This window comes from Gavia stellata, chromosome 6, assembly GCF_030936135.1.
Source record: "Gavia stellata isolate bGavSte3 chromosome 6, bGavSte3.hap2, whole genome shotgun sequence".
NCBI classification, from domain to species: domain Eukaryota; kingdom Metazoa; phylum Chordata; class Aves; order Gaviiformes; family Gaviidae; genus Gavia; species Gavia stellata.
Window position 1 is genome coordinate 58068269 of NC_082599.1, and position 27558 is coordinate 58095826.

The 27558-nt window shown below is 38.8% G+C and overlaps 1 protein-coding gene across 1 annotated transcript; it reads left to right on the forward strand.

Moving 5' to 3' along the window:
- The first annotated feature begins 115 nt into the window (after positions 1–115).
- On the forward strand, positions 116–26659 carry STK17A (serine/threonine kinase 17a). Its single transcript, XM_059818516.1, has 7 exons — positions 116–294; positions 8397–8609; positions 15852–15996; positions 22701–22827; positions 23578–23626; positions 23744–23923; positions 24748–26659. The coding sequence occupies exons 1-7, from the start codon at positions 116–118 to the stop codon at positions 25079–25081; spliced, it is 1227 nt and encodes a 408-aa protein (XP_059674499.1). The 3' UTR covers positions 25082–26659.
- The last annotated feature ends 899 nt before the right edge of the window (positions 26660–27558 follow it).

Sequence of the window (27558 nt, forward strand, 5' to 3'; positions counted from 1 at the left end):
CGGCGGGGCGGCTCAGCCCGGAGCCTGAGGGGAGCCGGGCCCGGCGCGGAGGCAGGCCGGGCGGGAGGGGAAGGAAGGAGCAGGCGTCCCCCTGCTGAGGGAGAAGCCCCGCGCCATGAGCCCCGAGGAGAAGCCGCCACCCAGCCGCTCCCGCGACGACCGGCCGCCGCCGCCTCAGCCCGCTCCCGGCCGAGGCCGGCGGCGAGGCGGCTTCCTGACGGAGATCCGCACGCCCATCCGCACCGAGCCCTTCCAGGAGCGGTACAGCCTCAGCCCCGGCAGGGAGCTCGGCAGGTGAGCGCGCTTCGGGAGGCGCAAGGGCGGGGGGCGGCCGGCGCTGCCGCCCCGTCCCCGGGGTGCGAGTGCTCCGGCGGAGGTGGCAGGAGGCGCCCCGTGTGTGTGTGTGTATGTCCCCGGCCGCCCCGCCGGCTCGGCTCGCCCGAAGCCCCGCGGGCAAAGCGTGTGCCCGCGGCGGAGCCCCAGGGGCTGGGGGGCGAGGTCGGTGCCTTCCCTCTGCTCCGCGCCTCCTCTCCAGCGGCCGGCAGTCACCGGGGGGTTTCACCTGCCGCCCCTTCCGCTGCTGCCCCGCTTGAGCAGAACCAGATGGGGGGGGGGAGCCGGGGGGGTCACTGCCGGGGCCGCCTTTAGCGGCCTCCTCTGCCGGCCTCGCCCTGCCGCGGGTCAGCGCCGAGGAGGTGCCCGTGGCGCGGCGGGGCAGCGCCTGGCTTGGCTGGAAGGGGTGCTGGGAGGCAGCTGGCAGCGCGGCTGTGCCCCAGCTGCTGGCCGCGGCTTGGCTGTCCCTCCTTCCAGCCAAGAAGTCGTCCTCAGCCTCGGGAAGCTGGCTGGGAAGACACCCCGCTCCTCCCTGGGGGCCGGTGTGGAGTAGAGACTGTTCCTCTTTCCACTGGAATGGAAGCCTGCCCGGTTTGGTTTTTTTCTTGAGCTTTGTAAGCGGTGACACGGGGGAGAACCAAGTCTAGAGGTGACGGGTTCGTGGTAGCCTGTGCTTGAGAATAATCTGATGGTGGAACTTCTCAGAGAATTGGAAAGCTGGTTAAAAAACTTGTTTTTGAAAGTGGCTCCACATGTAAGGTTTAATCAATGTATCATTTCAACACCTGACCGATAGCAAGCAAGGTTTGAGGCAGAAAGTCTCATTAAAAGGGTTTTGCATCTCAGGAATGGTACGTATGGAATTTCAGCACCACTAAACCAATGTTTTTGTCTGAAATTGTCACTTATGAAAAGAATGACAGTACTCTTACTCGCAATCACACGTGCTTTATCAAAAGAGTATTCGGATAAAAAAGATTAGATGAAATACCCCAAGATACACAGCAAGACACACTTCCTAATATATGTTCTTTTGCAAGTTATGCTAGCTGTGTAGCGCAGTTAATGCAGCAGCAAAAGCAGCCCCTTTGGAGCTGAAGAGGAAAGAGGACTTTCAAAGCAAATGCAGCTGCTCTAAGTACCTTTAACGAATTTTTAGGTGCCAGCTTAATGCTCACTTAGTAACTCTGAGGTACTACTAGAGTAGTACCTGTTTAAACATTCACATGGGAAGCAGATGGGAGAAACATCCCATAAAGTGAGAAAGCTTTTCTTTTTAGCGTGAAGTGACCACAATGTCTAGGGCCTGGAAACTGAAGCTAACTAAATGCAAGCTACAAAACAGCCTAAACTCTAGGTGACAGTCAAGAAGGTGTAGGAGCGGTGTAGCACAGGATGTCCTGGTATCACTGCTGCTCAGGCTTTTTTATTTGAAGATCCAGATGACTTTTCTGAAAATATTTTGCAGTTCTGCCATGGAGTGAGAGCTTCTCTTAGAGCTGGGTGATACTCATTGGCCTAATCAGAAAACAGACTAGACGAAGCTTCCTTCTGGCACACAAAAGTACGGCTGAAATAATTAGCTTTACACCATGAACAAGAATGAAGTCCTACAGCAAGTCTTAGTTTGCAGTTTAAATAACTAGATCTCAGCATGGCTTTTTGCGTGGAGCCATTTTTGACCGGCACTACATTTAAAGATGACCTTCGCATGAAGGTTGTGCTTTTGTACCTGTAGTTATGTTCAAATAGTTAAGTGACTGTTCTAAGTGTTTGTCTTGGTTTTGTGCAACAGTTGCACATATTTTGGTTCAGACTACCTTTTTCTCTCCTCAACTTCACAAATGGTTTCACTATCTTCTCTCTTAGAATATAGAAATAATACATGTGACTGTATGTGCTTGGTGTTTTGTTCAATTTTGAATGCTTACTTTTTTACTGAATTTTGATTAAAAAGGTGGATACTTCAGCTCAAGTACTCCCATTAAAAACAATTTTTTGCTAACTTATTGTGACAAAGAAAGTCTGCCACTTGTAACTGTCTCTGTCATTTTATTGATAATGTATGTTTAGCAGAAATTGTTTCACTTTTATCTGTTCATAAAGTGTGGTAGGTCTCTACTCTTATGGGTAAAGTTTATCCTTACAAAGGACTTACACAAATTAGCACCCAGGTGTGACAGGTTTTTGCCTCCGATGAAAAGCAGTCCTTGTGCACACAACATAGTCTATTTTAATTCTAATTTGGTAGCTGAAATTGCTAATGAAAAATATTTATATACTCTGCATTTGTCCATCCCACTTCCCAGAATCATGGAAACAATTCAAAAGCTGAACTTTAGATAGAGGTTTTGAGAATGACGACGTTTGTATAAATTGAGTTCAAAACTGACAGCAGAGAGAGGAAAGAAAGCAGATTTAGCACCGTTGCTGAGAGTGAGGCTGCTGCATGAACTCAGCAGGTCTGTGTGCTCCTTGCCCTCTGATCCAGTCAGTCAACACATGCATGCTGAACTGGCCATGGCACTTGGGGCCTCTGTCCTCTGCTCCCTTGTCACCTATGTGTGGAGGAGGTGGGAAGAGGGTGTACATGGGAGAAGGTTGAGGTGGTGTAGTTCTAGCAATGCAAGGAAGGGAGGTGCTGGGGCTGCTGGTCCCTGGTGGCACGTTAGAGGTGAAAATCGTAGATGAGCCTGGGAGGAACCCGGTCACAATGTCACCGGAGGGACTTGGGTGCAAAGCCATAGGAAATCAGGCTTCATTGGTTCTGCTCGTGGGGAAAAAAACTGCTTTGAGAATGCAAAGTTTATGTGCTTCAAAAGGCTGCTGCCTCGTTCAGTAGCTGAACAGGCATTTGCAAGTTTATCGAAATACAGCTGCTAGGAAAACTGGGTTAATTTAGGAAAAATACCAAGAACTTGGTTATAATGGCTGCTCTGGAAAGGAAATTATTTTAAGTTGCTTAAGATGATGGGAATGGCAGGTTTTTTAATGAAATATTTTAGTAAACGAAGTTCTGGGCTAGTCTTCACAGCCTCCTTAATTTTACTGCCCCAAAATTGGAATGTTCTCACAGAAATCATTAACTGCATGATGTTTAAAATCAAACTTGCCTCTGGTGGATGTTTTAAGGGTGCCACTTCTCATCAACACACTCAGACTTAAGTGTTTTCAGGTGGTGCTAGCTTGAGTTAGGTTAGTTTGAAGTTGTAGAACTTTTGCAGAAGACAAGACACTAATTGCTTAACTCTTCTTCCCCGTACCATTTATGCCTAAGCCATAACTGTACCGTAAAATGGGGAACAATATATTTTGTGTTACCTAGAACTTCTTTAAAGAGTCTAGTATAATAGTATTTAGCTGCTTTGCTCTTTTTCCTCAACAAAAAGACCTCCTAATTGCACACAATATATTACTAGACTATTAGTTAATTCTTCAGCTCATTGATGGAGAATTGCACTCTCTTCTTTTTTTATGTAAAACAAGCTACGTACATATTGGAAATCATCGTTTGTATACAGGAAATAATGCTCCTGATGCTAGAGCTGGGTTGGAGGAAGGGATAAATGACTGGCCTTGCTTTCTTCTCACTGGAAGGTAACAGTCACCTTAAATGATTGCTCTAAAATAAGCCATCTCTTGCTAGCGAAATGTATGCAGCACATATGTGTAAATGTATGTCAAGTGCAATTTAGTTGGTTCTCCTCATTCCCAGTTTTTTAAGTTGACAAGCTCATTCTCCACCCAGAGCTAAGAATAACAAGTATTTTAATCATCTGAGGAGACTGAACAGAATAAGGAAATATTTTTTGTTTTCAACTAGTGACCCAGCTGTAGTTTCATGTGCAGATAACCCACGTCTTGAATTTTATACTTTTTTCCACAAACTCTAGCATGAACTTGCCTATTTCTCAGGTAGCTTTCAGTAACGTGCATCTTAGTGGTACATGGCACTTGTACAATTTTGTGCATCAGTAAGAATGTATATGTTATCACACTTCTGTCCTCAGCTGCTCTCTGCAGTAGCACAGCTAGGCTGAAACAGTTGTGGAACTAAGTGAAAGTGGAAAAGAGGTGAAAATGAAGAGTTGCAAGTAGTTGGTTCCACCATTTGAGAATAAATGTACTTGAGTAAATTGTTCATGAACATCAGAAATGGAATCCCCACACCTTGCTGTTTGGAAATCAAAAATTGTAGGGGGGGGAAAAAACCCCACACTTTAGAAAAAATGAGTTATGTAATAAATTGCATATAGTTTTGTGGATCTCGGAAAAGTTTCCTGAACTTTATTAAAAAGTAAATATCTTCAGAGGAATTGCTGTTATTCCTGCATTTGTTACAGTGACAGGGTTTTATAGGTCACTTTAATAATTATTTTTTAAGGTTATTTCTCTGTTCTTCTGAGCCTATGACAACCCAAATTAACTGGTGTGACATAAATGTTCTTGTTTATCTGATTTGACATTTGATTTGTGATTTGAGGCTTTTGCTTTAAGCCCTAATGTATGCTGGATGAAACAATGCTAATTCTGTTGGCGATCTGAAAAGATGACATTGAGCTTTTTTGTAATCAGATATGATTTATCTTAAATCATAACTCTTGAATGAGACTCTTGTGAGGACTGAGAACTACGTCTAGTTTCTGATTCGTGTCTCTCTTCAAAGCATTTTTGTTTGCGTTTGGATGACTGGTAGTCAGTTTTTAACGTGGAAATACACATCAAGTAATTCCTTTCAAAATTTTTCTTCCTTCAATGCAGTGTTCTCTCTGCTAGCTCTTCTCCATACAGCTAAACTAGCAATGCTCTGATCTAATACTGTTTTCCCTGTTTAATAGCTTTTTTTATAAGGAGTTCTGTAAAGCAGGACTTTAAGAAAAGCAGAGGTGAAGCGTATGTGATGTGTACTTTATGGGAAAAGCTTGTTTATATCTGTCTTATCTACTATTCTGTCTCTATCAAAATCTTTACAAATTTCTTTTGGCTTAACTATTCAATGGCTGGTATCTTTGGATCTTAGCTCTGAAATTGTCTCAGACATGAATCTAGATTGCTGCACAGTAATTAGTTCTATTAGCTATAAACATCAGGTTTGTCAGGTCTGATCTTTTTTGGGATTGTATTAAGAAAAGGTGAGTTCTACAGACTCTAGTTATAATAGCTCTAATTATAGGTATAACCATAAGGAATCTGGGCAGGAATCTTGGTCTTAAACAACTAAGAAACTAGTATTTGTCAGCCGGCTGAACTCCCGTGTAACCTGTCCTTTTAATTACGTCACCTATCAGGCTTCTGGCCAGCTCAGCTGAACAGGACATGCGTGGCCACACACGGTGGCTCTTGCTGTTCTTTGCTGCCCCTTGAATATTGTTTTATTTCCATGGTGACTAATGTGCGACGAATCGTCAACATTGGTACTCATTTGGCTAATTAACTTGCGTCCAGATAGATCTTGTATGTAATGCAAAACAATGCTGTCCCTCTTGAAAGCTGTGTTACAGAGATTTCAAACTTTTCTAAACTGCTTTCTCTAGGTCCTTCACCGGTGCTAGAATTAAAAGCTTTTGACTCTGCGCTAAGGCAGCATTCAACCGGAGGGAAACTACATTCAGAGACTATTTAAGAAAAATAGAGAAGGCTGAACCCAGGAGTCTAGGCTTTTGGTATAAAGGCGTAGTATCTACCAGGTATTAAAATAACTTGCTATTAAAGGGTTTATTTGTTAGTCTCTGAATTTATTTTCATCTGTTGGGTTTTTTCTTATCAGCATAGTTGCTAGTTTTTTTTCCTGTTCTGGTTTTGGTGCTAAAAACTTCAGCAAGGATTTTAACACTTTTGATAAATGCATAGCTTTACATTGTACGTGAATCATACAGATGCACGTCTATTGTACATGAATCATACAGATGCATGTCTTCATTTGAAATAACTTAAAAGCCTTTTCACTGGCCACATAAGGAAGGTTGTTCTCCATAAGTTCTGGTTGGGATTGCAATACTGGAGGGATGTTTATACTTGTAGCTGCAACACTAATATCACAAGCTTCCTAGGTATCTACCTAAAAGAAACACTGTTATTGCAATATTTTGGGGATTAGGAGCATTGTTAAAACATTCCTATGTTTCCTGATGAGCTGTCTCTACTGTACACATTCGTTATTTCTTCCAACATGGCTTTTGATAGTTGTGTACCAGGCACCCAGCGGGTTGTTAGCCTTTAGGTGTCTTCCTCCTGTGGTGGTCTGTGGTACTCTATAGCGATTAAGACTTTTTATAGTGATCTTTTGACCACACCTTCAAAGAGCTACAAAATCCTGTAATATTATTTTCATGCATTTGCAAAGCAAAATTTGTCTTAACGTCTATATTAGTAATCAAGAACTTTCTCCCCAAAAGATCGTATTCAAGAAATTGAAAGCATTTTCTTACTGTTTGTCTACCTTCACAGCCATCGGGCTGTGCTCTGATCTAGTCTTAATACCTGTTGTGCTGTAGGTAATGTGTGCTTATGCAAAATATTATTCCTAGAGGAATAACTGCGGCTGTATCAGCGGTTAGAAGTCAGATTATTTTAGTGCGATTGCCTAGCAAATACCCACTTTGTGGGAGCTTATTTGACTTAATTCATTTACACTGGGTAATTTTGAAACAAATGCCTGTTGAAAGCAAGCTGACCACAACTTTTAGCAGTTACATTTCATGGAAATGTAAGTCTGCCAATAGGTTAGGAGCTGTGAGAGTGAAAACTTTGACATTAGCTGAATTAGTTAATTCTGTGAACTTCAGCTTGGAGGTAGGAGGGGCAAAACCCAGGTAACTATATTCCAAACCAGATGAGGACTCTTATCTTGGTTTCAGCCACCCTACAATAAGTTAAGAACCAAAATAAAGATCTCCAAACTATCCCTGCAGCTTTAAAAGAAAAATTTTACTTATAAAGTAAAAAGATAGTTTTGATGAGCATTATACCGGCATGGTAAGAACTAAAAAAAAGATTGCTATACTTCAAAGTATGAGAATGCATCATTGTGTATGTAATGCATAGATATCAATGCAGTAGATGACAGATAATAACTAATAGACCTTTTCAGTCTAAAAATCCGTGCTGTGTGAATGGAACAGAGTGGGGCAGGTGGCGTGGGACTCTATTGCAAGGAAGTTTAGAGCAGATGCTTCAGCCCAAAATGCTGTGGGGGAAGTCTTCTGACAGAAGTGCTGCAGTGTGCTTTTAGCTAGCTTGCTGGCTTGGTGTAACTTGTCGGTCGTGTGTTTTGTCAGAAATGACGCTCATTGACGTGGGTTAAGCACTATGCTCCGTTCTGCCTAGTGTGTGTTTGTATTCACATTATCATTGTCACAAAAATTATGTTAGAAAGCTTTATGTTGGCCAAGCTTAATTTTTTTAAAACGATCCATGTTCCTTACTTATACAGCGAGACTAAGAATACAGGATTTTGAGAACTGTTAAACAATCAAAAACCCCTGGCTGTTATCATTTGAGACATACTACGGTGAAAATACAAAGTGCCATCTTTGAAAATGCAGAGCAGAGGCTGGATGTTGCATGGCAAATGGAGCAGGATTTTGAGCAGTTATTCAATAAGAGTGCCGGTTGCTGCTGCCTTGAATGTGGTGGGATACTTTAGAAAACAATAGCTGGGCAATTACTTAGGTTATTGTAACGGAGTCACAGAAAGCATAAATTGTCTGTATGCTTTGGTTTCTGCCAGCTTTTTTAATGAAAGGTTTGAGGATACCTTAATCTTGCAAACTAGCACAGCTTCTTTATTCTGTATTTTTTTAAATCCATGTTCCTTGAATTGATAGGTTTTTTTAAGTCCTTCTTTTTTAGTGGAGATTAAATTACATTCTGTCTTGTGATGTTCTTACTTAAGTGAATGGATTATCACTCAACAAGGCATCTTTCTAAATTTAGAACATATTTTAAATGTATTCATTAATAGTGATTTAGTTCAAGTATCCCATAACGTTAATTTACAAGGGCCATGCTAACATTGTCACTAAGGGACTTAAAATTAACTTGAAATTCTTCTCACGTTTCAGGGGAAAATTTGCAGTGGTGAAGAAGTGTATCCAGAGAGACACTGAAAGAGAGTTTGCAGCAAAATTCATGAGAAAAAGAAGAAAGGGCCAAGACTGTCGGATGGAAATAATCCACGAAATTGCTGTCCTTGAGCTGGCACAATGCAACCTTTGGGTCATTAACTTGCATGAAGTCTATGAAACTGCAACAGAGATGATTTTAGTCCTGGAATAGTAAGTACTAGTAATAATTCCTGGGTAACCTTCTGCAGTATTTGCCTAAAACTAATAATGTAAAAATACTGCGTGTCAATATGAATAATGTGAAAAGATTGTATTGCTTGCCTGTTACACTTGCTTGAGTTCAAAAAGAATTGCTAAGAAAATGAGTATTACAAGAAGTTATGTGTAATCTTGTAACTACTGCAGATTACAGTAGATTTTTCCAAGTATCTGTCTTTCAAAGCTGAACTATAATTTATATAGTTAAAAATCTTTGAAATATGAACTGTGTACACTCCCTACTTGTAGAAGAGGAAGAGGAAAGAAGCAACGAGTATATGTTCAAAAACTGACGTTTATTTCATTGACGGTGACAAAGATGGGGTGAAATCTGTTGGGTTTTTTACCAGTTATAAAAAGGTATTGAAAGCAACGTCATTGTTAAAAAGAAACTTATCAAAACCCCCTATGATCTAAAATGAAAAGCTCTCTAAATTATTATCTTTTGGGGGAAGAAGAATAAAAGGGTTCGGACCTAGAATAGTTTCTTTCAAATGACATTAACTTGTGACTCTACATTTGTCTGTGTGGGGTTTTTTCCCCCCTTGAGTTTCTCCAGATGGGTGTTTCTGCAGCTGTTGTGACTGTTCATCTAATACTCCAGTGGCTTAGGTATTTGACATCTAAGTTTCAAGAGGCAGCCAATTGTTTGTTGCTACTGAACTCTGTTAAGATGCTGTTCAAGCTCTATGGATTTTAGATAATTAGGAGAGGAACAGTGAGGCTCGATAGTTCAGAAGTGACTTAACCTGTCTGCTAAGATAAATCTAGTTTGTACAGTTCTGTTCTTCCTTGATAACAAAAATGAACAGTGAGAAATCTTGTGTCCCAATCTGATCTTGTTTAGAAGTCAAAAGAAACTGCACCTTTAGTGAAATGGAATGAGACCGTGTCTGCTAAGGCAAACCTCCTTCTAGAATGCATTTTTCAACTTCATTGTGCCCTTATGGAATTCATGATTTATGAAGTATTCAAGTATCTGTTATAATGCAAAGGTGTGGCAGAGTTTCTAGAGTTTTAGCTGCTGTTACTGAAGACTCATAAATACATGCTTTAAACACTAGCAGCACAGATCTAACTAGAATACAGATTAAATTTCTGGATCCCGTAGGGGTATAACATGAGAGATAGGATCTAAAGCTTGATATGAGCAATGGGTTTTGTGATAATTTTAATGCAAGATTGCTAGTTTTCTTTTAGAACTCAATTCTCTTACAATTGCAAAACATTCTTAATCCAAAGTATTAACTTATGTTGTTCAGTAGTCGCCAGGTTGTTCAGTAATTAGCAACATTATTAGTTTTATATGCATCAAACAGTTGTACCTTGTTTCAGATAAATAGCTGTGTGTTAGAGTTGTAAATTACAAAAACAGTCTTTCCCTGACTTCAGCAAATATGTCTGGATGCTTCTTTAATGTCAGCATGTTCCAGGGACGTGTTGCAACAAAACAGGTATGAATGTTAGTAGATTTCTGACATTCTGTATGCAGAGGATTAAAGAACATACCCAGACTGCAAGCTTCTCTAGGGCATTTCAGTTTCTATTAAGCTTGATGGTCTGTGTGGCAGATCTTTACCTTGGGAAGAAGAAAAACAAATACTTAATTGTTGGCCACTAACTTTATCTGCTAGGGTTTTGAAGTTTCTTGTCTTGATGTTGAATCCATCATAAGTGTTGGGGGGACAACTAGTGCTTTGCCTTCATGAAGAGAAATACTAATGTTACATGGAGGGTTGTCTTTCAAGCAGTATCAATTTTTGACAGAAAACAAACCTAAAATTGGCCACTAACTGTTAATATTAAGTTCTGAGCAATGGGAAGCCATGAGGCGTTATAGTGTTGGCTTTAGCTGTAGGACAGCGAATTGGCGGCTGTCTGCATCCACCCTGACAACAGTTTCTGACTTCTGTTTTGTCGGCACAAGACCTCAAACAGAGGATTTAAGTAGGAGTTGAAGGGGTAAGTCTGAAGGTGTAGTATGTAAAGCTTGGAATTAATCTGTGGGTCAGTTATGTTTCTATATAGCAGCGAAAACGGAAAGAATGAAAAAGAAAAATGGATTCTTACTGAAAAAGGTAGAGATACAGTCTGGGAAACCTGACACATCAGATATAAAAGGAAGAGAGCCCAAAAGTTATCAAATTTGCTTAATATTTGTATGCAACCTACCTGGCTGCTTCCAATTTCTTTTGAAAGAGTGAACAACAGAGCATCTGTGGTGCTTAAGAACTGGCTTTTTTATAAGCATTCATCACCATATGTTATAGATCTGTGGAAGGGATAGATGATATTAGTGGGTCGTTAGTGGGTTGGATATTAAAGAAACCTGTACGTGTAACTTCAAAATCTAAGCTGTTGGGTATTTTTCTGTGAAGAGCTGCTGAACTGAGTAATTACCTGCCAGGGTCTTGTGTAGATATAGTAGACTTTTGTTATGCTTACCTTAAAAAAGAAAAAGTTGTCTTTATCATCTTGAAGACATCGTTAGGATTTATTTGATATGCTGGATGAAGTTCTTTTTTCACCTATAGTTATTTGGACCTGGATGATGTTACTACTTGCATTATCTTGGTCATTACTTATTGTCCTACTTACTGGAGGTGTGACTGGTTAAAGCAGGAGGTGTGACTGGTTAAAGCAGGAGTCTGCTGCGAGGAAACAATTACTTTGGCATGGGATTCAACAGATAGAACTTGAAGCAAAACCACTGTAATCAGAAATAACTGTGCTACTCCAATGTTTGCATTGTGTCTATTAGAGCAAGTAACAAAGTTGTTCTAGGTGTCAGTCTCAAATCAAGAGTGGAGCTCTTCAAAAAGTTTTAGGGGAAAACTTCTCAAATTGTGTTAGTTACCTTTTGTTTGTACTTCTGTTCTTGGGCTGCCTGATTGGAAAAGTTAGGGTAAAAAAAAAAGATGCATTTGTCTGAGAACCAAGAACTTAAAATAACAGTATCTAGAACTTAATGCATTTAGATGCTTCTTTTCCCATATGTCCTCTCACCAGATACAGGTTTACAGTTTTTTCAGTCTTTGGGGACATTGGTATGTTATGGTAGCCTTACACTGGAAAAATTTTCAGTAAATTCACTTGCTTGCTTACTATCTAATGGTATGCCTAACCAAGGAAAGGGGGGTATGACTGTCAGCAGCAGTGAACGTGAACCTTTGCTGATAGATGACACCAAGGTGGTTGTACCACTTCTTGTAATGCAGCTCTCTGTAGAGAAAGCAGATGAGTTTCCATTTATCGTCCAAAGATAACCCTTTCAAGAAAGGCTTTTGACAGAGCATAAGATTCGGGAAGTAAATTTTTGGCCCTTGCAGACTGTCTATGGTCTCACTCAGCATTTAAAATTAAGTGTATTCTAGGAACTTGTTATCTACACATCTGTACTCTGAGGATTTGTACTTCTTAGTCTTTTGGAAGACTATCTCAATGTCTGATCCATTAAAACTGGGGGAATGTTTAATTTTTTCAGATGCACTGAAATAGATTTTGTTCAATCTTTGTCTAATGATATGCTAAATGACTGTGGTAGTGTATCGTAAGTGCACTTGAAAGAAGTAGGGTGCTGAATTCCGTACAGTGCATTGTTAAGATATGTTTGAAGGAAGATAAACAGTCTCCATTGAATCTAAGGTCAACATAATTGTAACCAAGATTAATGCTTCAGACTTCCAACTGCCTTTTAGGTCGTTTACGCTGATAAGCAGTAATAAAATGTTAGTATGTGTTTCACTGATGAAGAGCAGTTGGATTTCACTTGAAACTATAGAGAAGTTAATAGCACAGCAGTACTTTCATAAATGAATTAAAATAGCTAAAGAATTCTGGTTACCGTAGCTTTTAAGTTTGGAAAGAATTCTTCTGTCTCATGTTTTCTTGTACACCTAGGGAGTGTGTACTAGAGAAATAATGCATTCTAAGTAACACTGGATTTCAAAATGTGTGCTCTTTAAGTACTTCCTTATCCATTATTTTCAGAGTAAGAGGGCTTGTTTTCCTAACGACTTTCTTGTCCTAAGGACAATTCTTTGCTTTTATCCCCTAGGAACATTTTCTGTGGAGGTGGGTGGGGGTGCCCAGTGGTTTGCAAAGTTGTTATTTCATCATGACCATTAGAAAAGCTACAGCTTAATGGAAGATGTGTTCTTAGAGGAAAAATGGGTAAACGTTATAAACACCAGAGAACTCCTGGTCTGCATGTATACAGAAATCATAGTAATGACATGCCCGTAATACTTTCCTAGCAGGTATTCTAATCCCTTCTGTGTTTTGATTATATTTTTTTTTCCCTGAACTCTGGCTAGGGAATACAAAACGAGAAGAGTTGAAAGTATTGTTAAGGAGCTTGGCAAAATTTGGCATAGATGTGCGGGAGGATCATTTTGGAGTTCGTTTTGACATTGTACTTCCAACCACTTGTGACTGGGTTGGCTCACAGCTAGCTGACTGTTTTGCTTAAGGGAATCAATTAAGCTTGCTCCTCAGCAACAATACACAAAACAGTCTTGCAGTAACAAATTTCCCCATGTTCATGTAAAGGGTTGCTAGTTACTTATTTGAATGTGGTAATTTTTGTACAGAATGAATTGTCTGGAAGAAGTTGTTCTATCGGCATCCTAAATAGCAAAGTTGATCGAAAAACGAAGCATCGCATGTGAAACCACTTTTCCATGTGAAACCTTTTTGTAAAGCTAAGTATATTTGTCTATGGTAGCTGAGAATGGCTGTTTCGTAAGTCATGAAGTGGGTGTGTATGTCAGGGCTGTATTTGCTTGTCTCACTCTTAAAAATGCTGATGAACCTAAGCATCTTCAGAAGTGCTGGGAGGTACTTAAATACCTTTTTTAAAAGTTTTCTGGATCGAGCGTTTTCCTCTCTCATAGGGTAGTGCTGTCTCTTGATTTCAGTGATGGGACATTTTGTGCTTTGGCTTTTATTGCCTTGACTTTTAACACATTTAATTTGATGTTCTTTAAGTGTAGTATTAAAATTCTAGGTAGTTTACATTTTAGCTTGGTGCCTACTTCAATGTTAATTTGTCTATTAGTGTGACTTAATTGTAACAGATGTCTGCCAAATAGACATATAGCAAACAGGGCTTTATAAGGCCCCCCCCTTTGCTGATTTTTCAGCTGGGTCTATTAAAAATGAAGTGTGATTCCTGGTTGACAACAGCAGTTTTAGAGTAAAAATCCTATTTCACATAGAATTAAATAGCAGAAGTACTGTTTTGCTTATTTTAAGTGGCACAGCTACACCAGCAAAATCCCAGGGTGGTTGTTGTAAAACACGTTAGTGATTTTAGTAGTAGATCTTATCGCTGTATGTGCATTATAATTTACTGCTACAAGGAATTAAATCATTCTTCCAAGTAACATGTTATGGCATTCTTAAAGTAGAAAGTTTAATTTATTGATTACAGTAGACGTTTTTTGTCCCTATCTTGAAGATCTAATTGATGTTGCTTTTTGAAAGAATTTGTTTTAAAATATTAGCATATGCTATCCAGTGTCAATTTTAAAAATGCGATTAATACCTGAATCTTGTTGAAAGCTGAAATATTACTAACTTTTTCCTTGAATTAAATAAAAATACGCTGAAGAAAGATGTGATAGCGTCAGGCACGTGCAATTTTTTTAGAGGTATTAAAGTATTAATACTCCTTTGATGAAAACTCATTTATTCTTGAGTTCTATCATCTTTGATACAGGATGAAGAAAAATAATTATTTAATGGGCTTTTCTTTTTTGAAAGAAAATCTTAGTTTGATAATGAAATTGTACTTCTGTGGCAGTATGCCAGCATATAGAACAGAAATACAAAACTCTTTAGAAAAAGTTAATCCGTAACCCTCTTCTAAATTCTTTTTGCTTGCAAGACAATCCATAGGGAGAATTTTAAATAACAGTAACGAGAATATCTGGGAAGGCAAAAAGTTTTTATAAACCATGAGACATTTGAAGGTACTGGGACTGTAGCAGCAAAGTTAGTCTGGACAAAACAAAAAATTGAGTATATCTGTGTTCTTTTTCTGGGGGTACACAATCCAAACGCACCATTTTTGTAGAACTCTCACTTGCTGTTACATCCTTGTTGAATATGCCTCTCTGTCTTCTGGATTGCCTAGGCAATATAATTTCTTAGCAAAAGATGGTGAATGCCTCGGACAGTATCTTCTCCAGTTACCCCAAACTGTGACATGCCAAACCTGACTTTGCACAAGCGTTAATCTTTATTGATGCATAGCTGTCTATTCTGCCTTTGCTTGCTCTTTTCTAAGGGATGATTATAGAATTTAATGCAGAACAAAGTGTGTATGTGTTGATTTCATTTATATGCTGCTAAGCAGTAATTCAACAGTCCATATGCAAAATGGACTCATTCTAATGTTCTTATGCTCATTCTTGTTTTAAGATGGAGTCTCTGCTCTGCTTATTTTACTTTTGATTCTACATGGTTATGTTATAAAACAATTTTAGTTCTCTAGAGTTGCTGCTATACAGAGATGGCACTGCATGTGGCTTCAGAGTACTTTAAAAACATTAATTCATCTGTAGTTATTTTTATATTTTCTGTTACTTTGTTATTTATTTGAACATATATAAACAAAAGATAAGCAAGCTGAGAGCTAAAATTTTCAGAAGTATTTTTAGATGAAAGTAATTTAGAAACTTGATGCATACCTGTACACCAGAGACTTCACAGACAATTCAATTATAAACTTTGCATTTAGTCATTTGAGTGTGTGCAAAGTGTTTACAGGAGGATTGAGGGTAGGGCTGGTTTGCGTTGTGTTTACAAAGGCTTACCTTGGCCAAATTTCCATGTAGTTTCATTGGAAAGGAAAAAGGCACAGCTTTTATGTAAGCACCGCCCTTAAACAAATGTGGCATTCATCTTAAAGCATAGTCAGTAGTGTTGCCAAAATAGTCCCCAAAATTTCTGTAGTATTCGTATTCTCCAACCTAAATGACTAAGATCTTTGCTTCTCTCCAAAGGTGCCATACTGCAGAGAAGTCTTCTTCGGCTGTCAAAGCTTGCCAAATGTTTAATAACTGAAAATACCACTATTGGATGCTACCACCTGCTGATCTTGCTTATGCTAAATAAAATAGTGCGAGTAGAACAAAATGGGAGCTATAACTTAGTCTTTGAAATAATAAAATTCGTATTGTTCCATAGCGCTGCTGGAGGTGAAATCTTTGACCAGTGTGTGGCTGAAAGAGAGGAAGCCTTCAAAGAAAAAGATGTTAAACGACTTATGAAGCAGATCTTGGAAGGAGTTTCATTCTTGCATAGAAATAATGTGGTTCACCTTGACTTAAAGGTAAGATTGTTGTTGTTATTTTTCTCATTAATTTCTTACCTGATGACTTCCTTACTGGTCATATGTCATACTAATGTTAATTTGTAATTAACAATTTTTATCTATTCCTCGAATAGTAAAATTCAACCTTTGGGATGCAGTAGGCACCAGGGTTACAAGCCTTTTGGGGAGTTTCTATGTTTATGTCAAATGTAAACTTCGTTTGATTAAGTGAAATGTAATGAATTCAAAAGTGGATTTGTGTTGTACCTTAAATTTCGAATGAGTGCTTTGGGTAAGACCTGACTCATTTTTAAAGTGCAATAAAACTGGGTATTATATGGCCATTGAAAAAAAGGTTTGTTTTGTTTTGACTTGAGTTTTAATGAAGCAGTAGGACAGCAGAGATGCTGGTAGTATAAAGTGTAATGTTTCAGTATGAAGTGTTCATACAGGAATGGTAAACAGTATATTAGTGTGTTAAATATATTTATAATGCTTGAGTATTTTTTAATTTACAGTAAAACTTAATTTAAATGTTTGTCATTTACTGCCGAACAGTTGACCAACACCCTATTGGTATACCAGTTCTCATGATTTACTGGAGTAAATATATTTTTCTTACTGAAAAATAGTTTTGACCCAAATCAAGAGAAAAGCATGGTGGCCATCGTAGGAAATCCAGAGTATTGCTTATGGTTAAGAAGGGAGTTGTAACAGGGATCCAGAAAACTATCATCTCCCATTGGCAGCAAGCTGCAGTTAATTTTCTTTTAGCTTCCATTCATACACTCATATGGACGGTGCAATTTTATCTCATTTTGAGGTTAGACTACTTTATTATTACTAAGCAAGGCAGTATAAAAAGTATCTTATTAGAATCTTGGAATTCTTTTTTACATGTCTAATTTCCATATTTACTAAGTATGTAGTAAGCTGTTATATGTTTCTTCTGTTCCTGAGAGCCTTACTTATACTTAATTCCATTTTGGCAGTAGTATAACGCTACCAGTAGATTCCAGTATCAAGTTGTACTACAACGCTACCCGTAGATTCCAGTATCAAGCTGTACGTACTTAATATATAACCTAGCACATCATGCACTATTCACCAGCTAAAGCAGATGATGAGTAATATTTGCACACAGATCTCGCCTGCCTGGTTTTCCAGGCGGAATTTATTCAAATTATCTCTGGAATCCTTTAAAACTTTCTGCAGACCATTGATTTAGTCATACACATAGAATATTAGTAATTGTACTAAAACAATTAATGGAAAATTTTTAGCAAGTGATGTGAGAGTAAATGTTCAGATGGACTAAAAATGACCAGTTAGAATTCCTTAAAGTTCCAGTACACTTACATGAGATACTCAGTGTCTCTACTATGGTTGGCCAAAATATTTCCATTGAATTTCCTTGAAGCAAAGTGTGTAAAATTAAAATGTGTCTTTTGTGGACAGTATATATTCATATATGTTTGTAGTTAAAGCTGTGGTGTTCCTGAGCACTATCAGCTGGTTATCTGTAATCAGAAATGCACTGTGCTTTATTTGACTTTATTTGTGCTTTATTTTTCTTCGTGGCAAAAGTAGACTGGGGTGTTGATTGCAGCTTGTGGACAGGCGGCTTTTTCAAAGTTCAGAAAAAGCTTACTTAAAAACTCTTTCAAACTGATCAGAAAACTTAGGTTATAGAATTGAACATCTCCAGTTCTCGATGAAAGATCCAGCATTGCTTTGCTGGCTTATAAAACTTAATTAGCAGAACAAATTGTCTAGTGTTTGAGTTTAATATGTTTATGCGTTACTGCAGTGTGCAATGTGTTTTTGAAAAGTGGATCTTAATAGGAGTTCTAATTGCAGTGTGATTAATTTCATGATACATGAGATTATTGGTCTTCTGCAAAATAAGGTTTAGGGAAGTCTTCAGAATATAGGCAAATAAGGATGATGGAAACTGTAGGATTAAAAACCATGACTTGTGAAGATTGAATGACCCACATGCCTTCCAAGACTTAAAAAAAGGCCCATTTTTCAAGGAACTCAAAAATTGAAGTTGGGTGCTAGTTTTGCCTGCATGTTCATTAACCCACTGGCCTCAAACCATCTTCTGTTGTGTAGTATGGCTAGTGCTGCTTTACCTAGTGCTTACAGCACTACGGAATTTACTAAATACTTAGTTCTGTGGGGCGATATTTGGAAGACTTGTGCAAAGTGTACTGCTGGTAAGCAAGGTGTTTGCCAGTATCAAAAAGCTTACAAATACTTGCTAAATGTTTCCCTTGTGCTATTAGTTTCACATTTGGGTCTTTAAAGGTTTCCCTTTCATTTGTCTGGTACAAATACCTTTGCAAAGGTCCATCCAATATTCCTGTGCTGCGTCTCCAAAAAAGTCAGGCTGTATGCCCAGAAGAATTTAAGTCAAAATGGTTGTCAGTATCTGATTGTCAGCTTGTTGTAGTTTTGTATTATGAATCTAACCAACCAGATCTATGACACTGACAGCTAGCTTGCTTCAGCTTCTGTCTGCCCCCTTAATAGATGCAAGATTTTTCCTACGAGACTAAACACCGCAGAAAAAATGGCGTATTTTGATGTGGCTTAGCAGGGTTGCCACCTGATAATTTCTCTCCAAAAGCATGGTTCTCCTGAAAGACGGTTGAAAAATGTCTTGTTTTTAATAGCAAAACCCAATCATGTAATCCAGTTTTGACTTGGAGAAAGAGTGAATACAATGCTACTGAGTGCAACTTAAGTATCACTCGACAGCATTGTGTTGATGCTATTTAATTTGTAGGGTGTGCATAGATTGTAGTCAGGAGTCTTTCATCTCTTCTTAATGCTGCATAAAAGCTGCAGAGTAAGGGAAGACTCCTTTGTGTTTTCACTGTTTGACTTGATCTTGAATTGGTGTTTGGTAAAAGCTTAAAGGAGTTGAGAATGTGGAGTCGAGCTAGGTAAAGAGCCTTCCCTAGCCCTGGGGTCTGGGAGAATGACTGCTCCAAGCAGCACTCTACACTACAGTACATATTGCTCTGGTTATCCGACAGACAACTTTCCCTTCCTTCTTCTCTATTGTTTTCCAAGAGGTTGTGTACAGTGAGGACAACTAGCAAAATCATTGTTTGATATTGTTTCGGGTGTCATTTTACACCAATATTCAGAAAGCAAACTAATGCAATTACAAAAGAAGTGGCCTGTTAAAAGAACATCACAGATTAATTTTCTCAGCTGAGTTTTCCATGTGGATTAAGGTGGAATGTTTGTTACACAGAAGTGTAGTATTAATAGAAGCGTAGTATTCCTTGTCTAAAGGAACACACAGGAAACTAAGAAAAGAGTTAAAAATCAAAATACCAATTTTTCAAGGCTAAAGAACAGTTTAATCTGGAGTTCAAACCTTTGTAGCAATTAGGGCAAAGCTGTTTATTAATAGGCAGGTATAGAGTATCCAGGTTCTACAGAACCTATTTTGATTATAGCCTTATTTCTTAGTTTGAGACTTGCATTGCTTATGCTGGGGAATGAAGTGTGATGCCTGCCTAATATGTGTACTCTTTTAGTGACTGTTGCATTTTTTCCACTTGTACATATGGACCAAAGCAACCCAACCCCCAAGCAAATTCTGCTGTTACATTTCAAGTCCTTAAAGACATGGGATTCCTTTAGCTTTTTTTAGGGCAGACTGATCAGCCTGCTTTAGTATCTTTACACGCAGTGTAGCTGGGGTATCCCAGCTAGTCTCTTTTTCCTGTTTCTGCCCATTATTCCTTGAATAATTCTTGTCTTGTCTTCTAGGGATCTGATTTTTCTTTTCTTTACAGTATCATAAAATTAGATACCTAACTTAATTACTGTTGCAGGTTAAGGTGAGGCATTGATTAGTTTAAAAACATGACCTTTATTATGCATCCTTAGTCATACTCTTCTTGAAACCAACTAGATACAAGAAATATTAGAGCCAAAGATTTGTAGAAACTTCTAGAATAATGGCAAATTTGCAATATATGAATTTTGCCATTATATAGTCAGTTTACAAGATTCCAAAACCTGCTGGCAATGTAGCGTTGAAGGGTATCCCATTTCACTAAGTACACTTATTACAAACTATTTGTGTGATTTGCAGAATAAGTTTCTAGATGAGAACAGCTCTTTGTATATATTGGCTTACTTTGGCACTAAAGTTCAATGTGTCAGAAAAGCTGTGCTCTTTTTATGTGACAGTAGTTTAGTCCAATTTAAGTGAAAAATTTTAAGACTGGTTAATATTTGTATTGACAAATGATGCTTTTCACTGTTACTAATCTAATGTGATGATACAGGTATAACCAACATCTCAAATTCCCAAAGCCCAAGTTTCTGGTTGCTGACAGTATGCCTGGAAACATACACCTTTTTCTTGTTTTTGTAATCTTTCCAAAGGTTCCTGTTTCTGGCCATGCTAATGTGACATTGGGCTAGACTTAGTGGCCACTTCATGTGGTTGCTGTGCATATACCAGTCTTGTAGTAAAGTGTATCCATTCCGATTGTCCATTTAGGCAGGAATTTTCTTCCTATCTTTTTGTTCAGTGCACAGCGTAAGAGGATCTCAGTTGGAACCTTTAAGCCTTACTGGAGTGGAGGGGGAAGTTTTTAAATGTTGCCATTTGACAGATTTCGTTAGCCATTTCATGACTGCTTGATGGTAAGAGTGAAAGGTCCTTTTTAGAATGGCTGCCAGGAGAGCCTCTGGCCTGCATCTCTCTTGCCTTTGTGGGCTCATCAGCATTAGGCAAACCTGGATGTATTGTAGCAGTGGAAAAACAAAAGAGAAACAGCTTGACATATGTGGGAAAATTATCTTCCTTTTCTTAAAGCTTTAGAGTAATTGTGTCGAGCTGAAAACCATGGTAAGTTCAAAGCTATGGCTTCTTTAAGGTTTCATGCTTGCGTTTAGACTGTCACTTCTCTTGAACCCCATAATGATTCCTTAAAAGAAGAAAACAAATTTCATTATGAATTGATTTAGGTATATGGCTCAATTTGTGCTGTAGACAGGTTTGTTCTGCATAGGTGTGTTTTGAGTAGTAAGATTGCTTTTTAAAAAAAGACAATAAAGACTTCTGGCAACTACATTATCTACTAAAATATTGTAATACAGGGCTTAAGGGTTTCAGGAAACGTTTCCATTAAAACTTTTCCGCGTTTAAATATAGAGAACAAATGCTTTTCTCATGCTTTCTATTTGCCTCTTCAGAACGTAACTACATTTCCCACTGGGAAGGACATCTGAGAGGCTAATTAGGGAGGCGTGGTCAGCATTTTTGAATGTTTGCTTTTCTAATACAAATACAGAATAACAAATGTGAACTATAAAGCATATGGTAATGCGCAGCTCCAAAAGCCTTTGTATGGCCACCAGATCCCAGTTTGTAAGCAACAAAAATAAGCTGTTCTTAATACATAGATTTACAAACAGAAAATAGATTGACAGCATCATGGAGTTAATTTGAAATACCGTGGTTTTACTTTGCAGGAATTAAAGAACTTGACTATATTTAGGTCTTGCAGTGAGGAGAACCAGCCCAAGGTTTTTAAAATGTTCTTGCACAGTTTTATTTCTGTGTTCAAAAGCAAGGCTGTTCATGTGAAAGCACGCCTTCGTGATTGACTAGGGGATGAGGACACTGGCTCAGTGATTGGGGAAAAAGCGTACATGTTGGTGTTAATCCAGTTGGATTATCAGTCTGTGGTTGCTTCATGTTCTTACTCTTTTGCCTTCCTCCTTTTTCAACCACCCCTGATGCAAGACAATCCAGCTTCTCAATAAATTGAGGTTTCTTCACTTTCATGGAACTTGTGCTCACCAGAGGCATGAATGTAGTGCCAACTGTCAGTGTTACCATTTGGAGAAGTTAGTGTTAGAACCCAATGTGATCATTGGCCTGGGGCAGGGAGGGTCATGCCTTTCTTTTTTCTTTTCTTGCAAGGATATGCTTCAGTTACAAAAAAAATCTGAGACCTGTTGTCTAAAGTTCATTTTCAGATTTTTTTTTTAAAACTGAGTTAGCATTCAAAGTAGATGGTAAGGAACTTCTTAGTGACTACAAAGTTGCTTTGAAGGATGACAGCCAAGATCTAGTGACGTCAGAGCAAACAAGTTTATCCAAAGGTGATGCTCTTAAACCTGTTTTTCAGGCTGCTGTATTTTTTTAAACTGTTCTTCAGTTAGTATTCTGTCATACAATCGTTTGTACTTTGAACAAGATTGAGGTTGGTTGCAACAGGCTTTCTTTAAACAGGTGTAGTCAAAATAGTTTTGTGTGTTCAGGTCTTTTAAAACGATTGGGTGGTTTTGGACACCCTTCAACAGGAGGTATTTTATACCATCTGTTGGAAGGAAGGGGGCAAGGGGAGTCAAAAAGGTCATACGAAGGACTAAAGGTACAAATGTGGAGATATTTATATGCCGTGACAGCTACTGGCATGTCTTTTGTATGTGTTCTAAGCTAATAAACGTAGATGTTTGATTCTCAGTTATAGACAGAAAATCCTGCCATTCCTTTTAGCCTATGTGTCTCTTCAGGTTCACCTTGTGGGGGGAACCACAAATAAATAAATGATCCTGGGTATCGTACTCATTATGGAATGCATTATTGCTACTCATGATCTAAAATAATTATGCAATATGGTGTCATAGATGTTGGATTTGGGTGATCCTGCAAGTCTCCTTTTGTTTTTCAGCCCCAAAATATTCTACTAACCAGTAAGTCTCCTCTGGGAGACATTAAGATAGTAGATTTTGGGCTTTCCAGAATAATGAAGAGCAGTGAGGAACTAAGAGAAATTATGGGAACTCCAGAATACGTAGGTAAGTTGTCGCTAATGAGTGGTGTAGCCCTGCGGAGGGGACTGTCCAGGCTGTTGGGGATTCAAAAGAGAAACTGCCTCGATTTGGTGGGTGCCAGGCTGGCTGTGTAGTTACTGTGTCGAAAGATCAGGTTATTACTTGGATGTGCTACTGCTGTAAAAGCTAGAACTGGCAAGCCTGGCCAATCTAATGAGTGATAATTGTGTGCTCGGGTTGAAGACGAGTACGCGCTGTGGATGAGTCTTACCAGCAGTGATAACAAGTATTACTTGGATTAAAAGTTCAGAATTACGTATCCAGTCTCTGAACATAATATTTTACCTTGTGGAGATTTGTATCCATTTCACTTTTTTAAAAGCAAATAATCCCAGGCCTTCAAAATATACTTGAAAATATCTTTAAGTTGTATGGTATATCTCTATGGGTATGGGTTTCAGTGCTGGAATATGGAATGTTGGACAGTTCTCATTTTTCCGTAAGAAATTTCTATATAGCTTCCTTAATTGGGAAGGAGACTGGCCTGGCTTCTGAAGAGGACAATAAAAGGAAAACAATTGGTTTTACTTAAAACCAATGAATGATAGTAATCACTTAACTGACTTGAATAGAAATATCTCTATTTCAAAAGACTGTCGTGCTTCAAATGGCTTATATTAAATTTTACCACATGCCTGTTATTGCACTATATAACTACAATGTAATGTCTGCGTATGACAGAAAAATAGAACTTGTTTTTTTTTCCCTGAATAGCTCCTGAAATTCTGAGTTATGACCCAATCAGTACTGCAACTGACATGTGGTAAGTTAAACAAATTAATGGTCATCATAACTTACTTTACTGAGAAGGGTTTTTAACAAAAAAAAAAAACCACCACAACTAAAAACCTGCTTTCCTGTTTTTTTACTTTTAATCTAGGAGCATTGGAGTACTGGCCTATGTTATGCTAACAGGGATATCACCTTTCTTAGGGGATGATAAACAAGAAACATTCTTAAATATTTCTCAAATGAACATAAGTTACTCTGGAGAAGACTTTGACCTCATATCAGAGTCTGCCGTGGATTTCATCAAAACTCTGCTGGTTAAGAAACCTGAGTAAGTAAAATACACAGTTGTATATGCTAATATGTCTGACTGGATTCGTTTTAAATGTAGCAAATGCTGGCATTTTCATTTTTAAAGTATAAGGGAACTTGGATTATTCATATTTCATTGGGCTATTACTTTTCATGTATATGAAAAGAGAAGTTCTCCATTTCCCTCCAAGTTTGCATATGCTGAATGTGTCTGAGTGTTAGTAATCAAAACTGAAATTCATTGCAGAAAACTGTGTGAATTGTGGCATGTGGTACAGTAGACTGACTTTCGTTACACGTACCTTGCCGACGTCTTTTAGATGAACTGTGCTTTGAGCCTTTTATTCTTGATGAGTTGGTAGAGTACCTTACTCTTTTCTGGTTCATTAGTATGCTATTCTCAATGGGCAGCAAACTGGAAATTCCAGGTCTCGGTCAAAGAGGTGTTTTCTGTTGAACTTCACCAGTTCTTCATGGGGCATGTCAACGATTGGAATTGCCTACTGCTTGTCTATGGGAATACTTGAAGAATGCAAGATTGGATAATTGTCCTATATAAACAATCTGTATAAACTTTGAAAGTTGGTTGGCAACGTGGGAATGTAAACTGTGATATTTAAGGACCTACGAATGCCTTTATTTCACGTGTTAGCAGTTCATCTCCTTGGGCTGTTGTTGGTCTCTTTTGGTAAAAGGTGGCTGCTATTAGCGCTTTTTTTAAGTTCTATCAGTCTGTCTTCAATACAGTCACGTCCTTGGAATAATTTGTATGGATCTCTTCTGCAAGGTACTGGATTTCAAATTCGTTTGGACGTTTGTTTTAACACTTTCCTCCCTCTGCAGGGACCGGGCAACTGCTGAAGAATGTCTTCAACACCCATGGTTAGAGCAAAGCGATAATCCTGCTTGCAGGGCCTGGAATAAGAGTACAGGAGGGGAGAGCAGTGACATCACCCAGAAAGATGCAGATTCTGCCTCTGAAAAATCAGTAGATGCTGAGAAGACTGAAGAGGACGAATCAATAGTGACAGAAGAACTAATTGTAGTGGCTTCATATACACTGGGACAATGTAGGCAGTCAGAAAAAGAAAAAGTAACTGAGCAGAAAGCCATTTCGAAACGATTTAAATTTGAGGAACCGTTGCTGCAAGAAATACCGGGAGAATTCATTTACTGAACTGTGTGGAGCTTCATAGCTGTAACTGGAAGGCAGTGTTTTCTACTAAACAAAAATATCCTAGCCAAGTGAATTTCTGATATGCAATAAAATGTTCTAGATAAAAGAAAATGTTGATAAATGGCATCCAAGGAAAATGTGCCAAGTTTTTATTTTCATGGAACAGATAAACAAGATTTCAAGTGGCTGACAGGAATTTAACAAAGATAAAAAGCTTATTTTTGTTTGTAGTTTTTATTTCTGGTTTTTTGTTGCTCGATAGCAGTTTTTGTTAATTGTTCCAGTGTTCTGGAGAAGTTGATGTTGGAAGTGTTTCAGTGACAGATGTCAAGAGGAGTATTTTAGCATATGTTTTGGCATTTAATGCAAATACATAATGCTGGGTTTTCCTAAACACCTTTTAGTGCTCCTGACTTCAGTGGAACTATCTACTGATCTAAAAATTGTATGAGAGGAGAATTTCATCAGGTTTGACATACAGATTTCAAAGTTATCCTGTGTATATATTTCTTTGTTTACGTCAAGTCAAAGACCCAGGCTCATCTGGTGTACAGCCAAACAGTGAGCTGTGCTTCTCTGGGAAGAGATGCACGTGTCCCACAGGTAAAGAAATCTGTATCGGGGGACAATTCCAGATCACAGTGGTGATACTTCTTTATTTGGGAGCACAGTAAAATCCTGCTCCAGAGGGTGATGAATTTGCTTCAGTCCGTCACTCTGGAGAGCCAGCAGAGATTATTCCTTTCCCTTCCTGCGCTGGGTGAGATGTGCTAATAAATCCAGCTCAGTGTGACTGCACAGTGTTGGTGAGTGGAAAAAAGAATGACAGAGGGTCTGATGTAGCTCTGCTGAAGTTATTGAAGTTCTCTCCACTGACTTCACCATGTTGATCAGACAGTTTGTCCAGCTAATGATAAATCAGCCCTCGATTCCACCTCCCCCAGAACCCAGCTGGGGTTTTACTGGGAGCATGAGGTCATTGCTGCCTTCTTTCTGTTCCTCTAACCACTGCTTTAAGGAAGAAAGAAGCATCCTTAGGCTAAATTGCATAACCTTGTTCAATAGAGCTGTCAGATGAGGAAGATGATACCGCTTCCTCTGAAACAAAGAAGCACAACTCGTACCTCGTGCTTCCCAATCACTCTCCCTTAGATGTTTGGAAAACCAGCATGTGTAAGATGGGGTAGAGAGGGATTAGGGAGCTGTGTGGATGGGTCACAGTTCTCGGTGGACATGGTCCCTCAGGACAAAGCTGGGACCGACCAGGCATCAAAATTGACTGGTTTTTGCAATGTACAAGTCTGAGGATCTTGGACTGAGTCCTAGTTTTCTAAGAAATCTTTCCTATTGATGCTGTTCCAAAGTTTAATTTTTATGTAATTGAAGTTTAGTACTATTATATTGCATACTGTTAACTATTCAACTATTTATTTGGTTTCCTTATGCTGTTCCTTTATAATAAACCCTGACAAAAGTTTTCTTGCTATAAAACAATGAATAGAACCTCTTAAGCTAGTTTTCTCCTTTTTTCCATGTTGCTACAGACTTTCAAATGTACGAAGAACATTCTAACTCTTTTTAGTGGAGTTCAGTGCTCTGTGCTAATACTACAGTTCCTCTTTCACACAAAAGGTAAATGGCTTTTCTGAGAACACAAGCAGTACTGGGGTGATCTGATGAGCATTGCTGTAAGGGTGGGAGAAAAAGTGCTGGTAAGGAAGAGAACTGAAGGAAAAGGAGGTGACGCCAAGTGGGGCAATGAGCACTGTTCCATGAGGCTTCATTGCCAGTGGTCTGGTTGCCTTTACTTGAAGCCACAGCAGAAAAATGGCACCTAAATTAAACCGTTCCATCAGGCTTCTTCCCCTGTGGAAGATTGTGTCGGGTAGCTCGGGCTGCCCATTAGTAGTTGAGCAAAGCGCTGAGGTTGAAGCATGCTCACATCCCACCCTTACAAAACAAATTTATGTTGCCATATCTGCGTGCCTAAATGTATAATAGCTCATGGTTAGTCAAATCATTTGAGGGACTTACAAGCTCTTTCAATTCCTATTTGTAACCACAGATCATGTCTCAGATGGGAGTTAGTACTAAAGAAAAAGAGCAGATGCTGAGCAGCATACATTCTGTCCTATCTTTACTGTTTTTAAGGTTTGACAATGAAGCTTAACATGTATAAATGAACTATGTACTTATTACAAAGCCAGTTTCTCTTGAATTGGCTGCTTTGAGACTTCAAGTGGGCTGCATTTCTGTTTAACTTTTTGTGCCTTAAGGTGGTTTTGTACAGTGTTTTCTAACATCATTAAGAATTTGTATAAAGTTGTGAAAGTTTAACAGTTTAAGTTATGAACAAGGCATCTTAGATTTGCCCTATAATAGGAAGAATTTTCTGTAACGTTTAACTGCAGGACTATCAGCCAGTCCCACACGCCTGAAGCTATTTCTGTTCCGCTCTATGTGTGGGTAAAGCTGTA